General features: G+C 35.9%; 1 protein-coding gene across 4 annotated transcripts in view; it reads right to left on the bottom strand.

Annotated features, from left to right (window-relative positions):
- The window catches only part of FAM126A (family with sequence similarity 126 member A), a 108,119-nt gene that overhangs the window by 29,965 nt on the left and 59,800 nt on the right, over positions 1-18,354 (bottom strand). For all 4 annotated transcript variants that reach the window (XM_045495065.1, XM_045495064.1, XM_045495067.1 and 1 more), the window contains 4 exons: positions 14,970-15,149; positions 13,770-13,850; positions 13,098-13,213; positions 12,595-12,690 (listed from right to left, as the gene is read on the bottom strand). In XM_045495065.1, coding sequence (XP_045351021.1) covers positions 12,595-12,690; positions 13,098-13,213; positions 13,770-13,850; positions 14,970-15,149 — 473 coding nt within the window. The remainder of the gene's footprint in view (positions 1-12,594; positions 12,691-13,097; positions 13,214-13,769; positions 13,851-14,969; positions 15,150-18,354) is intronic.

Genomic DNA, 18,354 nt, shown 5'->3' on the forward strand with positions numbered 1-18,354 from the left:
AAGGACATTATATAATAGTTACAGGGTCTATCCATCAGGAAGAGCTAACAATTATAAATGTCTATGCGCCGAATACCGGAGCCCCCAAATATATAAAACAACTACTCATAAACATAAGCAACCTTATTGATAAGAATGTGGTAATTGCAGGGGACTTTAACACCCCACTTACAGAAATGGATAGATCATCTAGACACACGGTCAATAAAGAAACAAGGGCCCTGAATGAGACATTGGATCAGATGGACTTGACAGATATATTTAGAACTCTGCATCCCAAAGCAACAGAATATACTTTCTTCTCGAGTGCACATGGAACATTCTCCAAGATAGATCATATACTGGGTCACAAAACAGCCCTCCATAAGTTTACCAGAATTGAAATTATACCATGCATACTTTCAGACCACAATGCTATGAAGCTTGAAATCAACCACAGAAAAAAGTCTGGAAAACCTCCAAAAACATGGAGGTTAAAGAACACCCTACTAACGAATGAGTGGGTCAACCAGGCAATTAGAGAAGAAATTAAAAAATATATGGAAACAAACGAAAATGAAAATACAACAATCCAAACGCTTTGGGACGCAGCGAAGGCAGTCCTGAGAGGAAAATACATTGCAATCCAGGCCTATCTCAAGAAACAAGAAAAATCCCAAATACAAAATCTAACAGCACACCTAAAGGAAATGGAAGCAGAACAGCAAAGGCACCCTAAACCCAGCAGAAGAAGAGAAATAATAAAGATCAGAGCAGAAATAAACAATATAGAGTCTAAAAAAACTGTAGAGCAGATCAACGAAACCAAGAGTTGGTTTTTTGAAAAAATAAACAAAATTGACAAACCTCTAGCCAGGCTTCTCAAAAAGAAAAGGGAGATGACCCAAATAGATAAAATCATGAATGAAAATGGAAATATTACAACCAATCCCTCAGAGATACAAACAATTATCAGGGAATACTATGAAAAATTATATGCCAACAAATTGGACAACCTGGAAGAAATGGACAAATTCCTGAACACCCACACTCTTCCAAAACTCAACCAGGAGGAAATAGAAAGCTTGAACAGACCCATAACCAGCGAAGAAATTGAATCGGTTATTAAAAATCTCCCAGCAAATAAGAGTCCAGGACCAGATGGCTTCCCAGGGGAGTTCTACCAGACGTTTAAAGCAGAGATAATACCTATCCTTCTCAAGCTATTCCAAGAAATAGAAAGGGAAGGAAAACTTCCAGACTCATTCTATGAAGCCAGTATTACTTTGATTCCTAAACCAAATAGAGATCCAGTAAAAAAAGAGAACTACCGGCCAATATCCCTGATGAATACGGATGCAAAAATTCTCAATAAGATACTAGCAAATCGAATTCAACGGCATATAAAAAGAATTATTCACCATGATCAAGTGGGATTCATTCCTGGGATGCAGGGCTGGTTCAACATTCGCAAATCAATCAACGTGATACATCACATTAACAAAAAAAAAGAGAAGAACCATATGATCCTGTCAATCGATGCAGAAAAGGCCTTTGACAAAATCCAGCACCCTTTCTTAATAAAAACCCTTGAGAAAGTTGGGATAGAAGGAACATACTTAAAGATCATAAAAGCCATTTATGAAAAGCCCACAGCTAACATCATCCTCAACGGGGAAAAACTGAGAGCTTTTTCCCTGAGATCAGGAACACGACAGGGATGCCCACTCTCACCGCTGTTGTTTAACATAGTGCTGGAAGTTCTAGCATCAGCAATCAGACAACAAAAGGAAATCAAAGGCATCAAAATTGGCAAAGATGAAGTCAAGCTTTCGCTCTTTGCAGATGACATGATATTATACATGGAAAATCCGATAGACTCCACCAAAAGTCTGCTAGAATTGATACATGAATTCAGCAAAGTTGCAGGATACAAAATCAATGTACAGAAATCAGTTGCATTCTTATACACTAACAATGAAGCAACAGAAAGACAAATAAAGAAACTGATCCCATTCACAATTGCACCAAGAAGCATAAAATACCTAGGAATAAATCTAACCAAAGATGTAAAGGATTTGTATGCTGAAAACTATAGAAAGCTTACGAAGGAAATTGAAGAAGATTTAAAGAAATGGAAAGACATTCCCTGCTCATGGATTGGAAAAATAAATATTGTCAAAATGTCAATACTACCCAAAGCTATCTACACATTCAATGCAATCCCAATCAAAATTGCACCAGCATTCTTCTCGAAACTAGAACAAGCAATCCTAAAATTCATATGGAACCACAAAAGGCCCCGAATAGCCAAAGGAATTTTGAAGAAGAAGACCAAAGCAGGAGGCATCACAATCCCAGACTTTAGCCTCTACTACAAAGCTGTCATCATCAAGACAGCATGGTATTGGCACAAAAACAGACACATAGACCAATGGAATAGAATAGAAACCCCAGAACTAGACCCACAAACGTATGGTCAACTCATCTTTGACAAAGCAGGAAAGAACATCCAATGGAAAAAAGACAGCCTCTTTAACAAATGGTGCTGGGAGAACTGGACAGCAACATGCAGAAGGTTGAAACTAGACCACTTTCTCACACCATTCACAAAAATAAACTCAAAATGGATAAAGGACCTGAATGTGAGACAGGAAACCATCAAAACCTTAGAGGAGAAAGCAGGAAAAGACCTCTCTGACCTCAGCCGTAGCAATCTCTTACTCGACACACCCCCAAAGGCAAGGGAATTAAAAGCAAAAGTGAATTACTGGGACCTTATGAAGATAAAAAGCTTCTGCACAGCAAAGGAAACAACCAACAAAACTAAAAGGCAACCAACGGAATGGGAAAAGATATTTGCAAAAGACATATCGGACAAAGGGCTAGTATCCAGAATCTATAAAGAGCTCACCAAACTCCACACCCGAAAAACAAATAACCCAGTGAAGAAATGGGCAGAAAACATGAATAGACACTTCTCTAAAGAAGACATCTGGATGGCCAACAGGCACATGAAAAGATGTTCAGCGTCGCTCCTTATCAGGGAAATACAAATCAAAACCACACTCAGGTATCACCTCACGCCAGTCAGAGTGGCCAAAATGAACAAATCAGGAGACTATAGATGCTGGCGAGGATGTGGAGAAACGGGAACCCTCTTGCACTGTTGGTGGGAATGCAAATTGGTGCAGCCGCTCTGGAAAGCAGTGTGGAGGTTCCTCAGAAAATTAAAAATAGACCTACCCTATGACCCAGCAATAGCACTGCTGGGAATTTATCCAAGGGATACAGGAGTACTGATGCATAGGGGCACTTGTACCCCAATGTTCATAGCAGCACTCTCAACAATAGCCAAATTATGGAAAGAGCCTAAATGTCCATCAACTGATGAATGGATAAAGAAATTGTGGTTTATATACACAATGGAATACTACGTGGCAATGAGAAAAAATGAAATATGGCCTTTTGTAGCAACGTGGATGGAACTGGAGAGTGTGATGCTAAGTGAAATAAGCCATACAGAGAAAGACAGATACCATATGGTTTCACTCTTATGTGGATCCTGAGAAACGTAACAGGAACCCATGGGGGAGGGGGAGGAAAAAAGGAAAAAAAAAAAAAAAAAAAAAAAAAAAAAGAGGTTAGAGTGGGAGAGAACCAAAGCATAAGAGACTGTTAAAAACTGAGAACAAACTGAGGGTTGATGGGGGGGTGGGAGGGAGGAGAGGGTGGGTGATGGGTATTGAGGAGGGCACCTTTTGGGATGAGCACTGGGTGTTTTATGGAAACCAATTTGGACAATAAATTTCATATATTATAAAAAAAAAAAAAAAAAAAAAAAAACAACTTTGCCATAGATCTAGAATGGTCAAACAACTTTTTTTTTTTTTAACGTTTATTTATTTTTGAGACAGAGAGAGACAGAGCATGAACGTGGGAGGGGCAGAGAGAGAAGGAGACACAGAATTGGAAGCAGGCTTCAGGCTCTGAGCCATCAGCCCAGAGCCTGACGCGGGGCTCGAACTCACGGGCCGTGAGATCGTGACCTGAGCTGAAGTCAGACGCTTAACTGACTGAGCCACCCAGGCGCCCCATCAACTTTTAAATTTACTTGAGGTAAGAACTAGAGAGACAATTCTCTCAAACACCAACACATAAGTAAGATTCACAAGGGAAATAGGATTCCAGATTCTCTGATTTTCTGTATCAGCTACCCATACAGAAGTAAACAATCATATGTTAAAGGATGAACTACAACCTTTATTTAGAAATGCAAAGGATTAGTCTTGGTCCAGTCAGGCTGCTACAACACAGTACAACAAACTGGGTAGCCCCCTCTTGAGGGTTGTAGACTTTTCGTTGTATCCTCAATGGCAGAAGGAAGAGGGAACTCTGGCATCTCTTGGCTATGACAGACAGCACCTCCTAATACCATCCTAATACCATCATCTTAGGTGTTAAGATTTCAACATATGAATTCTGGGGGGATACAAACATTCAGACTGCAGCAGTTAGTTTCTCATAACTACTAAAACTTTACCCATTTGTAGGAATTAACTGCAGGAATTTTGCATTTCTCAATGTAAGATTTTTTAAAAAATGAACTATTTTACTTAATCATAGTTATACTTAATGGATCATAAATTGGAAGTGGAAGAGGTCATCTATTTTTCATTCATTCAACAAATTGTTATTACGTTCTACTGTATGCCAGGCACGTCGCTAAACTCTGACAGCAGTGAACAAAACAAAGTTCCTGAGCTCATGAAGTTCCAGCAGTTGACAGACTATGTATCAAATGAACAAACAAGGTGGTTACAGTGTTATAAGTGCTAAAAGAACATAAACTCAATAAGGAAGGTGCTATTTGAGAACAATGGTCATGGATTCCAAAACCAGACAGAGACCCCACTAAAAAGGAGAACTATAGACCAATTTCCCTGATGAACATGGATGCAACAATCCTCAGCAAGATATTAGCCAACCAGATCCAACAATACATTAAAACAATTATTCACCACAACCAAGTGGGATTTATACCTGGGATGCAGGGCTGGTTCAATATCCACAAAACAATCAATGTGATTCATCACGTCAATAAAAGAAAGGACAAGAACCATATGATCCTCTCAACAGATGAAGAGAAAGCATTTGACAAAATACAGCAACGTTTCTTGATAAAAACCCTCAAGAAAGTAGGGATAAAAGGAGCATACCTCAAGATCATAAAAGCCATATATGAACGACCCAACGCTAATATCATCCTCAATGGGGGAAAACTGAGAGCTTTCCCCCTAGGGTTGGGAACAAGATAGGGATGTCCACTCTCACCACTGTTATTCAACATAGTATTGGAAGTCTTAACCTCTGCAGTCACACAACACAAAGAAATAAAAGGCATCCAAATCGGCCAGGAGGAGGTCATACTTTCACTCTTCGCAGATGACATGATACTCTATATGGAAAACCCAAAAGATGCCACCAAAAAACTGCTAGAACTGATTCATGAATTCAGCAAAGTTGCAGGATATAAAATCGATGCACAGAAATCGGTTGCATTCCTATACACCAACAATGAAGCGACAGAAAGAGAAATCAAGGAATCGATCCCATTTACAGTTGCACCAAAAACCATAAAATACCTAGGAATAAATCTAACCAAAGAGGTGAAAAATCTATACACTGAAAACTATAGGAAGCTTATGAAAGAAATTGAAAGGGACACAAAAAAATGGAAAAAGATTCCATGCTCCTGGATAGGAAGAACAATATTGTTAAAATGTCGATACTACCCAAAGCAATCTACATATTCAATGCAATCCCTATCAAAATAACACAGCACTCTTCACAGAGCTAGAACAAACAATCCTAAGATTTGTATGGAACCAGAAAAGACCCCAAATAGCCAAAGCAATCTTGAAAAAGAAAACCAAAGCAGGAGCCATCACAATCCCGGGCTTCAAGCTGTACCACAAAGCTGTAATCCTCAAGACAGTATGGTACTGGCACAAAAACAGACACTCAGATCAATGGAACAGAATAGACAACCCAAAAATGGGCCCACAAACGTATGGCCAACTCATTTTTGGCCAAGCAGGAAAGAATATCCAATGGAATAAAGACAGTCTCTTCAGCAAGTGGTGCTGGGAAAACTGGACAGCGACATGCAGAAGAATGAACCTGGACCACTTTTTACACCATACACAAAAATGAACTCAAAATGGATGAAAGTCCTAAATGTAAGACAGGAAGCCATCAAAATCCGAGGAGAAAGCAGGCAAAAACCTCTGATCTTGGCCACAGCAACTTCTTACTCAACACGTATCCGGAGGCAACGGAAACAAAAGCAAAAATGAACTATTGGGACCTCATCAAAATAAAAAGCTTCTGCACAGCTAAGGAAACAATCAGCAAAACTAAAAGACAACCGATGGAATGGGAGAAGATATTTGCAGATGACATATCAGATAAAGGGTTAGTATCCAAAATCTATAAAGAACTTATTAAACTCAACACCCAAAAAACAAATAATTCTGTGAAGAAATGGGCAAAAGACATGAATAGACACTTCTCCAAAGAAGACATCCAGATAGCCAACTGGCACATGAAAAAAATGCTCAACATCACTCATCATCAGGGAAATACAAATCAAAACTGCAATGAGATACCACCTCACACAAGTCAGGATGGCTAACATTAACAACTCAGACAACAACAGATGTTGGCAAGGATGTGGAGAAAGAGGATCTCTTTTGCATTGCTGGTGGGAACACAAGCTGGTGCAGCCACTCTGGAAAACAGTATTGAGGTTCCTCAAAAAACTAAAAATAGAACTACCCTACAACCCAGCAATTGCACTACTAGGCATTTATCCAAGGGATACAGGTGTGCTGTTTCAAAGGGACACATGCACCCCCATGTTTATAGCAGCACTATCAACAATAACCAAAGTATGGAAAGAGCCCAAATGTCCATCAATGGATGAATGGATAAAAAAGATGTGGTATATATATACGATGGAGTATCATTCGGCAATCAAAAAGAATGAAATCTTGACATTTGCAACTATGTGGATGGAACTGGAGGGTATTATGCTAAGCGAAATTAGTCAGAGAAAGACAAATATCATATGACTTCACTCATATTAGGACTAAGAGACAAAACAGATGAACCTAAGACAAGGGGAGCAGAAATAATATAAAAACAGGGAGGGGGACAAAACATAAGAGACTCTTAAATATAGAGAACAAACAGAGGGTTGCTGGAGGGGTTGTGGGAGGGGGGATGGGCTAAATGGGTAAGGGGCATTAAGGAATCTACTCCTGAAATCATTGTTGCACTATATGCTAATTAATTTGCATGTAAATTAAAAAATTTAAATAATAAAAAAAAGAACAATGGTCATGGAAGGCCTCTCCAAGAAAGTGACATTTGAGCCAAGACCCAAAATCATCTAATCCTATCCACCTGCATCATTAACTGATAAAGAGCATCTCTTTACCTTCTTTTCGTCATTCCTTTTAATAATCAAGAATTCTCTGACTTACTTTTCAGGTCTCAGATCTCTCTATTTAAGGATATTCTTTTCTCAGAGATCCCTCATTGAATTTAAATAAAATGCAGAACAAAATAAAAATGATCAATGCCACATGAATGCCTGACTCTTCTTTTCATCAAAGAAGAGTCCTGAAGTTTCTCTGAATTTTACAAATTCAAAACATAGGCACCCAGCCCTACAAAAGAGCAGCTGGGTGATATTACTCCTATTTCTGTATTAAATTTACTCTTTGGTCACATATAGGTATCTCCCCAAGTCATAAACCACATTAAAACAAAAATACTTTGGGGAGGCATATTTTGTAAATACATCTCTGGAAGAAGTTCTAAGTATCATTTTTTAAGTGAGGAAAACTCTTGCCATGATTCTCATTCTCTGTTGGGCTGTCTCATTCCTAGCCAAAAGTAAACTTTTGAGAGTGTTGTCAATATATTTTGAGTTACCACAAAATAATTAGAAGGCACAATTACAATAAGGCTAACTGGAGAGAGTATTGATTCATGAATATACCAGAACCTAAAGGAGAAAAGAACATAGATTAGCTACTGCCAGATCATCAGACCAGTAAGTAAAATCTAGGTAGAAAAAGGGGGAAAATGTTTTTCTAACTTTTAATTTGAGAAATATTTAAAATTTGGTCCAGTTCTACTTCCTATCCATCTGGGTAAAAGTATAGACTATAAAATAAAACAAACTAATTTCAAATCCTCTTCCTTTTCTGCTCTGCTTTTCAAGTGAGGAGAGGGGAGATGAAAAGGCCAGGCAAACAGAAAAAGGGGAAATAAGAACTGCCTATCCAGTAATAAGCACTTTTCTGTTCTCATGCTTCTGCTTTTTGAAATTAGGAGCTTAATAAAGTCTAAATCTTCTATCACTTTCCTCAAGAGAACAGCACATACGAAAATTGTTCTTAAGTTGGAGGAGATGTATTTTAATTGGGATGTAAAGGATGGAGAAGATTTAGACAAGTAAAAAAAAAAGTTCACAAATAAGAAGCAATGAAAAGTCAACTGTAGGTTCTTTCAACAAGGCATGATTTAGTATAAGACATGCTCTCTAAATGTCAGTAATAGCAAACAGGCAAGAAAAAAAAAGATGCTATGCATCCACAGTAAGCATGTGTGTTCAGCATTAGTGTACAATATATAATAGCTGTCATTTATTGGATGATGACAAAGTGGCATACACATGTTAAGTGATATATGTAAAAACATATATTAAGTGGTTTATGTTGTATGTAATATAGGATATACACATATAATTTTATCAGTCAGGAGAATTAATCCACAGAATGGCTTAATTGCACTAAGAGTATCCCTAACAAAAAACAAGAAGAAATCTGTTTAGGTGGTCAGGAAAGCTGACGTAGAAGTGTGGAGAGGGGCAGGGTTTTACTACAGATACACAAGAACAAATACACTGATCAAGAATCCATAGCAGTACATATCCAAGTCAGTCAGCCAGGTGATTCACCATGTGAACAAAATTAAGAGTACCTTAGACAATGAGAAATAATTTAACTTACTAGCTTAGTACAGTTTCATCTTTAATATTTATATTCCACACCAAAAGCAAGATAAGCCATCTGTTAAACAGCCTTATATTATAAGAGATGTCAACAGTAAAAAAAGAAACTTATTTCCCACAATTTAGAGGATTTGGGTATATACTAACAAAACTCATTTGCAGTATTGGTGGTTATAGTCCTTTTAGGAGGGCCATATATAATGTTTAGTATTAGTGAAAATAAAAATTTGACTAAAATTCATTCAGTCTAGTTCTTGCCTCTTTTCAGGTCTCTTCTTCAAGTAGTCCATACACACTGCACAGGAGGAAAATACAGGCTATCAAGTTGGCCTTAAGTCTGAACCAGGAAAGCAAAGCTTATAGCAACCAAACATTCTTGCTGAGTAGAATGGATTTGCAAATTTTCTTTTTCTTTTAAATTATTATTACTATTTTTTTTTTTTTAGAGAGAAAGCACGAGTGAGAGAGAGGGGCTAAAGGAGAGAGAGACAGAAAGAGAGAAAGAGAGAGAGAGAGAGAGAGAGAGAGAGAAACTCAAGCAGGCGCCACACTGAGCTTGGAATCCAGCAAGGGCTTGATCCCACGACCCTAGGATCATTACCTGAGCCAAAATCAAGAGTTGGACACTCAACCAGTGGTGCCCCTAGAAGGGATATGTATGTATGGGTGGAGGGTGGGAAGCAACCAAGATTGTTTTAATTACTTCCATAATTCGTTACAATCAGAAGGTTAAGGAAAGAATGGGATACATTTGTCACTGAATCTAGCTCAAATGTTCCATGAAATTTTTCTGGTTGTATCCTTCCTCCTAGATAACGCAATCATTTTGGCATAGTTATCATCAACAAACAAACTGAGTAGCAATCTAAAACAACTGCCACGTGGCCAAAAGGGCTGGATTAGCCATAGTGTGATACTAGGACCAATATCATCAGGAAGCTCCTGTTCTTTCACTATCCTAACCATTTATAACTTACTTGCCATCACAGTGCTGTAATCAATTTTCTTTCCATAGACTAGGCTTTGCTTGATCGGATACAAGTGTTTTCTAATTCTTTTCTATTAGTCTTACAAATGTACAAAATATCTTAATCAGAATATTTGATAAACGATTCAGGAAGTCAGGAGTTAAGAGAAATTAATAACTAGATTTTAAACCATTGAGAACACAGGAATAGGGAATCTAAAAAAACAAAAGCAAACTAAAAAAGACATGTATGACAAATTTGATAGAGTTCCTCTTATATATCTTCTGTGGCTTAAGAGTTAGCATTACTTAAATAGCTTAAGTCTTTTGAATTACTTAGACCTCTTTCCTCCCTCATTCTCTTCCAGCTGGTGAACATTCGTACAAAGATTTCCTTTTTTCAATTTTTCTTTGGTGGCATAGAATTAATCTAATGTGTCTCTACTAAAATCTTGGCCAAAATCCTACAGCTAGTTTTTAATCTGTATTTCTCCTTGTTTTTAAAACCAGATATTACTTGTGCTTTTGAAGGATTACGCAGTTCCCTGGTTAGTTAAAATTGGTATCTTAGCAATTTTCTACCAAAAATGTGAAAGTAATTATATTATAGGGCAGTCCATAGGAGTCACACAGGACAGAAACCAGTGATATATGTTCTTTCCTGACATTTCCATCAGTGGTTTCAAGAAAACATCAATAGTCATTCTTATTTAGGAGGTTGTATTATCTGTCTGTATTAGAATATTAGAGCTTCAAATGTATTAGAACATTATTCCTGGGTCCTACCATCTAAGACACTGCTTTAGAGTATACTTGGGCTTTATAGTGTGTTTTAAGTTCTACAGGTAAAAGTTGCTACATCAAGTTACCCCTTAAATAAATGTTTCTGATGGGCTGGTCCTCACAGTCATTTTAGTCCATTACAAAGTTTTCACTGGATCATAGTGAAATGAGAAACAAGAAAAGCTAAACATCCTATGTTTAATTTATAAATTGTTGTCCCTCACTTCCACTCTCCCCACTTCTTTTGATGTTCAAATTGTCTCCCTTTTGTTAAATAACGTTAACAAAACATTACTAGAATGGTAGAAATTCATAAGATACTGACTTGGCAAAATAAAAAGTTGGCAATGCTATACAGATATCCCACCCACTCTAACTTTTTGAAATTTTACAGATCTGTGAAATTCAAAACTCTATATACCTCTCTCTTTAAAGGATTTAAAATAAGAAACATTAGAAAGCTTCAGTAAATGGGAGGGACGGCACATTGGTGCCATCTTCTAAGGTCTGGGAAACATAACCAAATTCCAATTCAGGAATTATCTGAAAGATTCTCCACTTCTCTATCTTCTCTAATAAGTTCCATGCCTTGTTACTTCCTTTCTCCCTCTGGTCCTATCCTATTCTGGTCCTATCCCTATTTCCTATCCTGTTCAGTATCAATTTATGTTTTGGGTTTTTTTGTTTTGTTTTGTTTTGATTTCTAAGTATTGCTCTATATGCCCTCCCTCTTACTAACTTTCCAAAGTTATTTCTTCTTTTTTTTATTTAAAAAAATTTTTTTATACATTTATTTATTTTTGATAGACAGAGAGAAACAGAGCACAAGTAGGGGAGGGGCAGAGAGAGGAGACACAGAATCTGAAACAGGCTCCAGGCTCTGGGCTGTTAGCACAGAGCCTGATGCGGGGCTCAAACTCACAAACTGTGAGATCATGACCTGAGCCAAAGTCGGACACTTAACTGACTGAGCCACCCAGGTGCCCCCCAAAGTTATATCTTCTAAATAAGTTCCCCAAATCTAAATTATTCTACAAGTTTCTTAAGTCCATATTTCCCTTATTACTTGAATTTCCAAAGGCATTTTCTCTGTTTTCTCTTTTGTTTTCTTTTTTAAAAAGGTAATATGTTCATCATAGAAAATTTAAAGAATGACAAAAAAAAATCACACAGAAAAGATGAAAACAAACCATAATTCTACCAATTAGATATAAGTATTATTAATATTCTGGTCATATTCAGTCAATGCTGGAATGATACCCTATATACTGTCATTAAATACCTTTAAATAGGAATTTTTAAATGTTTGTATAGTCTACCTAAGGACTGTCATAATTTATTTAAGCAACCTCTTGGCTCAACTATTTTTTTTTTTTTTTTTAACAAGGAGAGTTTAAAAACTAGTATCTCTTACTTATTTCTTGATACCAAATCAGAGCACAATAAAATTAATAAAAACAAAGTAACAAAAAAAAACAGAAACCAGCCACATGTCAAAAATCAAAAGGTCATAACAGTTGCATCCTTTTAATTATATAGAATAATACTTGATTAAATATTCCATTGAAATGTTATTCAGCTTTACCCTCTTCGTTATGTTTTTTGGAACTTCATTTATAGGGAGCTTTCTATGTGTTGACTAGGCTAAGCTTCATATTAACTTCTCGAATGTTTTAAACAAATGATTAAACAAAACAAAAATAAGTTAGATATGTAACAAACTAGCAATCCTAGATTCATATATTTGAATATTAAAAACATTTGAATTTTTATTTACCTTGAACAAATCTGACACAATGATTGAAGAGAAACACTGGGCATATAGGTTAAGGCAGCATTGTAACACAACAAAAGGAATGTCAATACTTCAAACCTAAAGATAAACCAAAAGAATATTTATAAATCTTTAGAATTCCAAGAAGTCAATCATAATTTAGCAGGCATGGGGGAAAAATACTATATTATAGAACAGACTTATACAATATAATTATACCAGTAACAATACAAAACTAAAAAGAAAAAAGACTTCCCAAGTAACAGTCATCTGAAAATGATCTCAAAATTTCAGTGTTCCAGATGACATCCGAATCCAAGTACAAAATAACAAATTAGGAAAGCATGTTTTTCCCTTGTATAAAATGACCCAATATTTAAAACAACAACAACAACAAAAAACCTTTTACATACAACTCATTAAAGATTACCTATAAATCTACTCAAATAATTTTTTAAAAACCAGTGTGGTGGATTAGAATAGCGGGTTATGTCCCCACAGTGTACCTATTCTGTGCTGTCAGCATCTCCCTTTGGGGGTGAGGTCCACTGTACACAACTTTCGACAAACCATGCTGGGATAGCGCACTCTCAGTCAGAGCCATGGACCCAATGCTGGAAGGCTAAAGAAGAGACATTTGAATAAAGAAAAAAAAGCCATTCTGTTGAAAATGTGATATTAAGAATATATGCGCCACTAAGAACGATGGCCACAAACATCATATGTCTTAAAAATATTCCAACTGCATACTAAATTTTCTGCTCAAATATTTCACAAATAATTAAAATACAAACCACAAATAGAAATAAAATAATTTATTTTCAAAAAGTCTACCTCACCACTGGTGAATTAAAATAAAAACTTAATTAAAAAATTCTACCCCAGAAATACACAACTGCCACACACAAAAATATTAGACTAGTTTTATTGATCAGAAGAGAAAATACTTCAAAATGATTATTTTTGATAGCTTTCTTGTAATCAGATTTTAAAGCTTTATGATACTGAGTTCTGATTTTACTTTGGGTATAGTAAATACTTTGTGTGGTGTTTTACACTTTTTAAGGTACTAATAAGTCAATCTTTTTTTTTTTTTTTTGCCTCAATAACCAGACCCTAATTTATAACACCTTCAAATCTTAGAACTAAAAAATTTACTTTGATAAAATATTACTTACTTCATGATATACAGATGGTTTGGATAAAGACGGAATCGTAAAACTCAATACTTTGCTATGTCCCTGTTTGTCAACTATTTCCTATAAAAGTGAAAAAAAACTTAAAATATTTATTTTTTACACATAAGTTTAAGAGCTAACTTTAAGCTGTTAGTCTAAAAAAAAAAAAGATCTGAGAGGAAAGGAATTTTAAAGTTGACTAAAATCATAAACTAAGACAATCAATGATCAATTATTTATAAACAACAGGAGTTAACCTTCCTTTTTAAGATACAAGTAAGATATAAATAAAGAAAGATATAAGGTACAAGAAAGATATAAGGAACACGGTTTTAAGGAAAGCTGAAATAGAGATATGTAGTGTCTTAATAATCACTGATTTTTCTCATGTAAAAAGTCACATTTTCTAAATCCATTAACATAGTTATGAAATATGTCAAGAAAAGGCCCTTAAATTTCTTTTTAAGAAAGTACAAATCTTAAATATGTAGAATATCATATTGATTAATAAACAAAGAGTAATGCAAACTATATGTTAAATCAATGGTTTGAACTCTGGCGATAATCCAGATTTTATGAAATTATTAGTGGCACATATTAGACTAGATCTTTTTTCCCAAGCTTTTTGTGAAGGTCACTAACAGACAATTTATAGACAATAGATTTTAAGTTTAAAAAAATTCGGGGCGCTTGGGTGGCTCAGTCGGTTAAGCGTCCGACTTCAGCTCAGGTCACGATCTCGCCGTCCATGAGTTCGAGCCCTGCGTCGGGCTCTGGGCTTATGGCCCAGAGCCTGGAGCCTGCTTCGGATTCTGTGTCTCCCTCTCTCTCTGCCCCTCCCCCATTCATGCTCTGTCTCTCACTCTCTCTGTCTCAAAAATAAATAAACGTTAAAAAAAATTAAAAAAAAAAATTCAACACTGATATTTTGAGATACCTCTATAAAAGAACTGAAATGGTCTGATTTTCAGTCTTCAATCAATTCCAAAAAATATATTTACATAGTTATATGTATGCCTGTATAGCCTTCAACCTCAATAAAGTTATTTTTAGGAGAATGAGATAGGAGTCATTTGATGTATGAAAAACAAGTACTAGCTTCACTAAAATGAAAAGTAGTTGCTATTATGTCTTCACGTTTGCTATAAAAGTTATAGATCTGCTTTTGGCAAACACTTGTTAACTACATTAAATACAAACCAAATTGTAAACCCCTAGAAGAAGAGCTTCGATACATCCACTGCTATGCACATTTCTGCTGGCTGAGACTGCAAGGTAGCACCAAATCAATTCTGGAAGAAATTGCAGTGTAAATCGAAGCAACTGCTCTTCTCCACTGCGATAGAATTCAAAGAGCTGGTGACAGACGGGTTCTAGCAACTGGAAAAAAGACCAAGTGTTAATTCAAGGGTTCCACTGCATTTGAATAGACACTGACATATGAAATATAAATGGTTTTTCTTTGTTGGTAATTACTGAAATATATAAATGTTTTCATTTTTTTGGAAGCAAAACTATTCACTGTTAAGCTATTTAGCAAACCTTTGAAAGTTTACTTCTAGTGGAAGGTCAAACACTTCAAAATAAACGTATTTGAAAGCACTTAATAAACTTTTAAATATCCTATAACTCTAAAGTAGTATTGGCATTTAAACCATATCTTTTTAACTTATTAAAATAGCTAGGCTAGGGCTCCTGGGTGGCTCAGTCGGTTGAGCGTCCGACTTTGGCTCAGGTCATGATCTCACAGTTCGTGGGTTCGAGCCCCGCATCAGGCTCTGTGCTGACCGCTTGCTCAGAGCCTGGAGCTGCTTCAGATTCTGTGTCTCCCTCTCTCTCTCTTTGCCCCTCCCCTGCTCACGCTGTCTCACTCTGTTTCTCAAAAATAAATAAATGTAAAAAAAAATTTTTTTTTAAATAGCTAGGCTATAAGAAGTTTCTTCCTTAATATCCTACTTCCTGACAAAACATGCCAATATATACATGATTGGCTACTGGGATGGAGAAATTGAAATGGGAATCCTAGGTAGTTATCATCACATCACCCTCCTGAGCTTATAATTAGGCAGCATACGACAGCTATGTGTGTGGAGTAGCTGAATAATTACTGCACCCCTAAATCTAGATCCCTATTGTAACCATGGTTAATTGCCCCTGGATAATCTAAACATTGCTGCCATTTTGTTTGAAACATGATTTAAAGTTATTTATAACCTATTCCTCTCCCACCACATGCCAGCATTACCCAGTCAATAGAGCTGACTGTATCTATATCATAGACATTTTTTTAATCAGAAAGTTAACATAAGTGACTCATATGTAAGTATTACCTGAAAGCATATACAATGATCACACACAAGTCATAAATATGTCACAGGATACTGATTTTTCAAAGCATCAAGCTATTATATTTTCAATGGACTATAGTTCATTCATTTTGCTAACTTAGGCAACAGATTTAAGTCAATTTACTAAACTGATTTTCTACTTCCAGTAATTATAATAAACAGAAACTAATTTACAGTAGATGTTATGATTTCAAATATGCTAAATATGTCATGTATACTGGGTATAATTAAAGTCAGTATTATTTATAACAAGGTATAGCAAAATTTACACTTTAATGAACATTAAGTCAAACTAGTCTTTCCTACTGAAAAATTATCTAACTTCTGACGGTTAAGGAATATTTTTTTTCACTCTCAAAATGGTTGTTAGAGGGCAATAGGTATCCACTGTGGTATGACAAGGGTAACAGGAAACTGGAAGGTTAGAGGCAAAGTAACCCTACTCATACATAGCTAGAGAAGTTTTCAAGGTAGAAATTTGGAATAATTGGGTTGGGGTAGCAGGCAAAAAGAAAAACTGGTAGGGAGATGTTTAGCTTTCAGGGGGGAGTTTTTAAAATTTCTTTGTGGGCCAGTGTCAATAGTCTTGTATTATTGTAGAACATCCGTCATCTCTAAATACCCAGGAGTATTTTGGTTAAATCAATTGATATAATCTAACAAGTATCTGCAAAATTATAAAATCTTATGTTAAAAATTTATTCAATAATCTGCATGAACACATAAATAAATTTTAATCAGAACACCCTCCAAAGACCTTATAACCAATTTAAAATCCAAAATTAAAAGGGCTTTTGCTTTACGAAAGCATAACCAAATGAAGACAGATTCAATGGGGTGGAGAAATTATGATACTGCAATGAAATTAAATGAAATTATGTATATCAAACCAAGAGAGAGAGAAATACCAATTATCTGTGCAATGTTTTATAACTTGCAAAGCACTTTCAAAGCACTTGAACCTATTCAATTCCCACAACATTGTAAGGTAGAATATCATTATCCATACTTTCTACATGGAAATTGAGACAAAGAGGCCATCTAATATGACCAAAATTATGCAGCTCACAAAGCTCAGAACTGCAGCCAACACTTCTTGACTCCTTTACAAATATACCTGAAAAATATCAGAAAAGAATAGAAAGATACATAATGTATGAAATATAGGTAGTATTTGGCTTATCTAACTTGAATATATTTGAGACAAGTAATGGAGCATTAGAACATGCTATATTACTAGTGTTTGGTTTGAATTTTTGTATGTATTTTCTCATGGATATATTGTTCTATTTGGTGGGTGGATTTTACAGTACTATTAAGAAAGAACTGTACCTCAAGTATATTTTCAGGTGTTAAATGGGCTTTTTATGAATCTAATGAGAATCTAATCATAACCTTGTTACCATTCTAAAATATATTCTGAATTCTAAAACAAGTTACAAATGAAATTTTTACAAAAATCTATTTTTAGATAAGAAGTCTGTATCCTAAGAGAAATTTTCTTTCTTTCTTTCTTTCTTTCTTTCTTTCTTTCTTTCTTTCTTTCTGTCTGTCTGTCTTTCTTTCTTTCTTTCTTTCTTTCTTTCTTTCTTTCTTTCTTTCTTTCTTTTTTGTAGGTTCCACACCCAGTGTGGAGCCATAACATGGGGCTTGAACTCATGACCCTGAGATCAAGACCTGAGCTGAGATCAAGAGTCATATGCTTAACTGACTGAACCACCCAGGAGTCCCTCCTAAGAGACATTTCTAATGGTAATAGAAATGTGACATAAAAATGCCTCTGGGTGGCTCAGTAGGTTAAGCATCTGACTCTTGATTTCAGCTCAGGTCATGATCTCACAGTTCATGGGACTGAGCCCCACATTGGGTTCTGAGCTGACAGCACAGTCTGCTTGGGACTCTCTCTCTCTCTCCCTCTCCCTCTCTCTCCCTCTCTCTTTCTGCCCCTCCTCTGCTCATGCCTGTGCTCCCCCTCCCTCTCTCTCAAAATAAGTAAACATTTATTTTAAATACTAAAAAAAATGCCTTTGAATGACTAAAGCAGGGATAGAAGTTAGGAAAGAGTTAAGTTTGGGTATATTTACAAGAAAATCTTGCACATTTTTTACATTGAACTATTAATGAGGCATATAGGTAGGAAAAAATATAGAAGTTGGAAGGACACCACTATTCAGGTGCCAATAGCCACTGAACTGATCTCTCCATACTCTGGGCTCCTTATGCCTAGAACACCAGAC

The sequence above is a fragment of the Leopardus geoffroyi genome, chromosome A2 (assembly GCF_018350155.1).
Source record: "Leopardus geoffroyi isolate Oge1 chromosome A2, O.geoffroyi_Oge1_pat1.0, whole genome shotgun sequence".
Taxonomy (NCBI): domain Eukaryota; kingdom Metazoa; phylum Chordata; class Mammalia; order Carnivora; family Felidae; genus Leopardus; species Leopardus geoffroyi.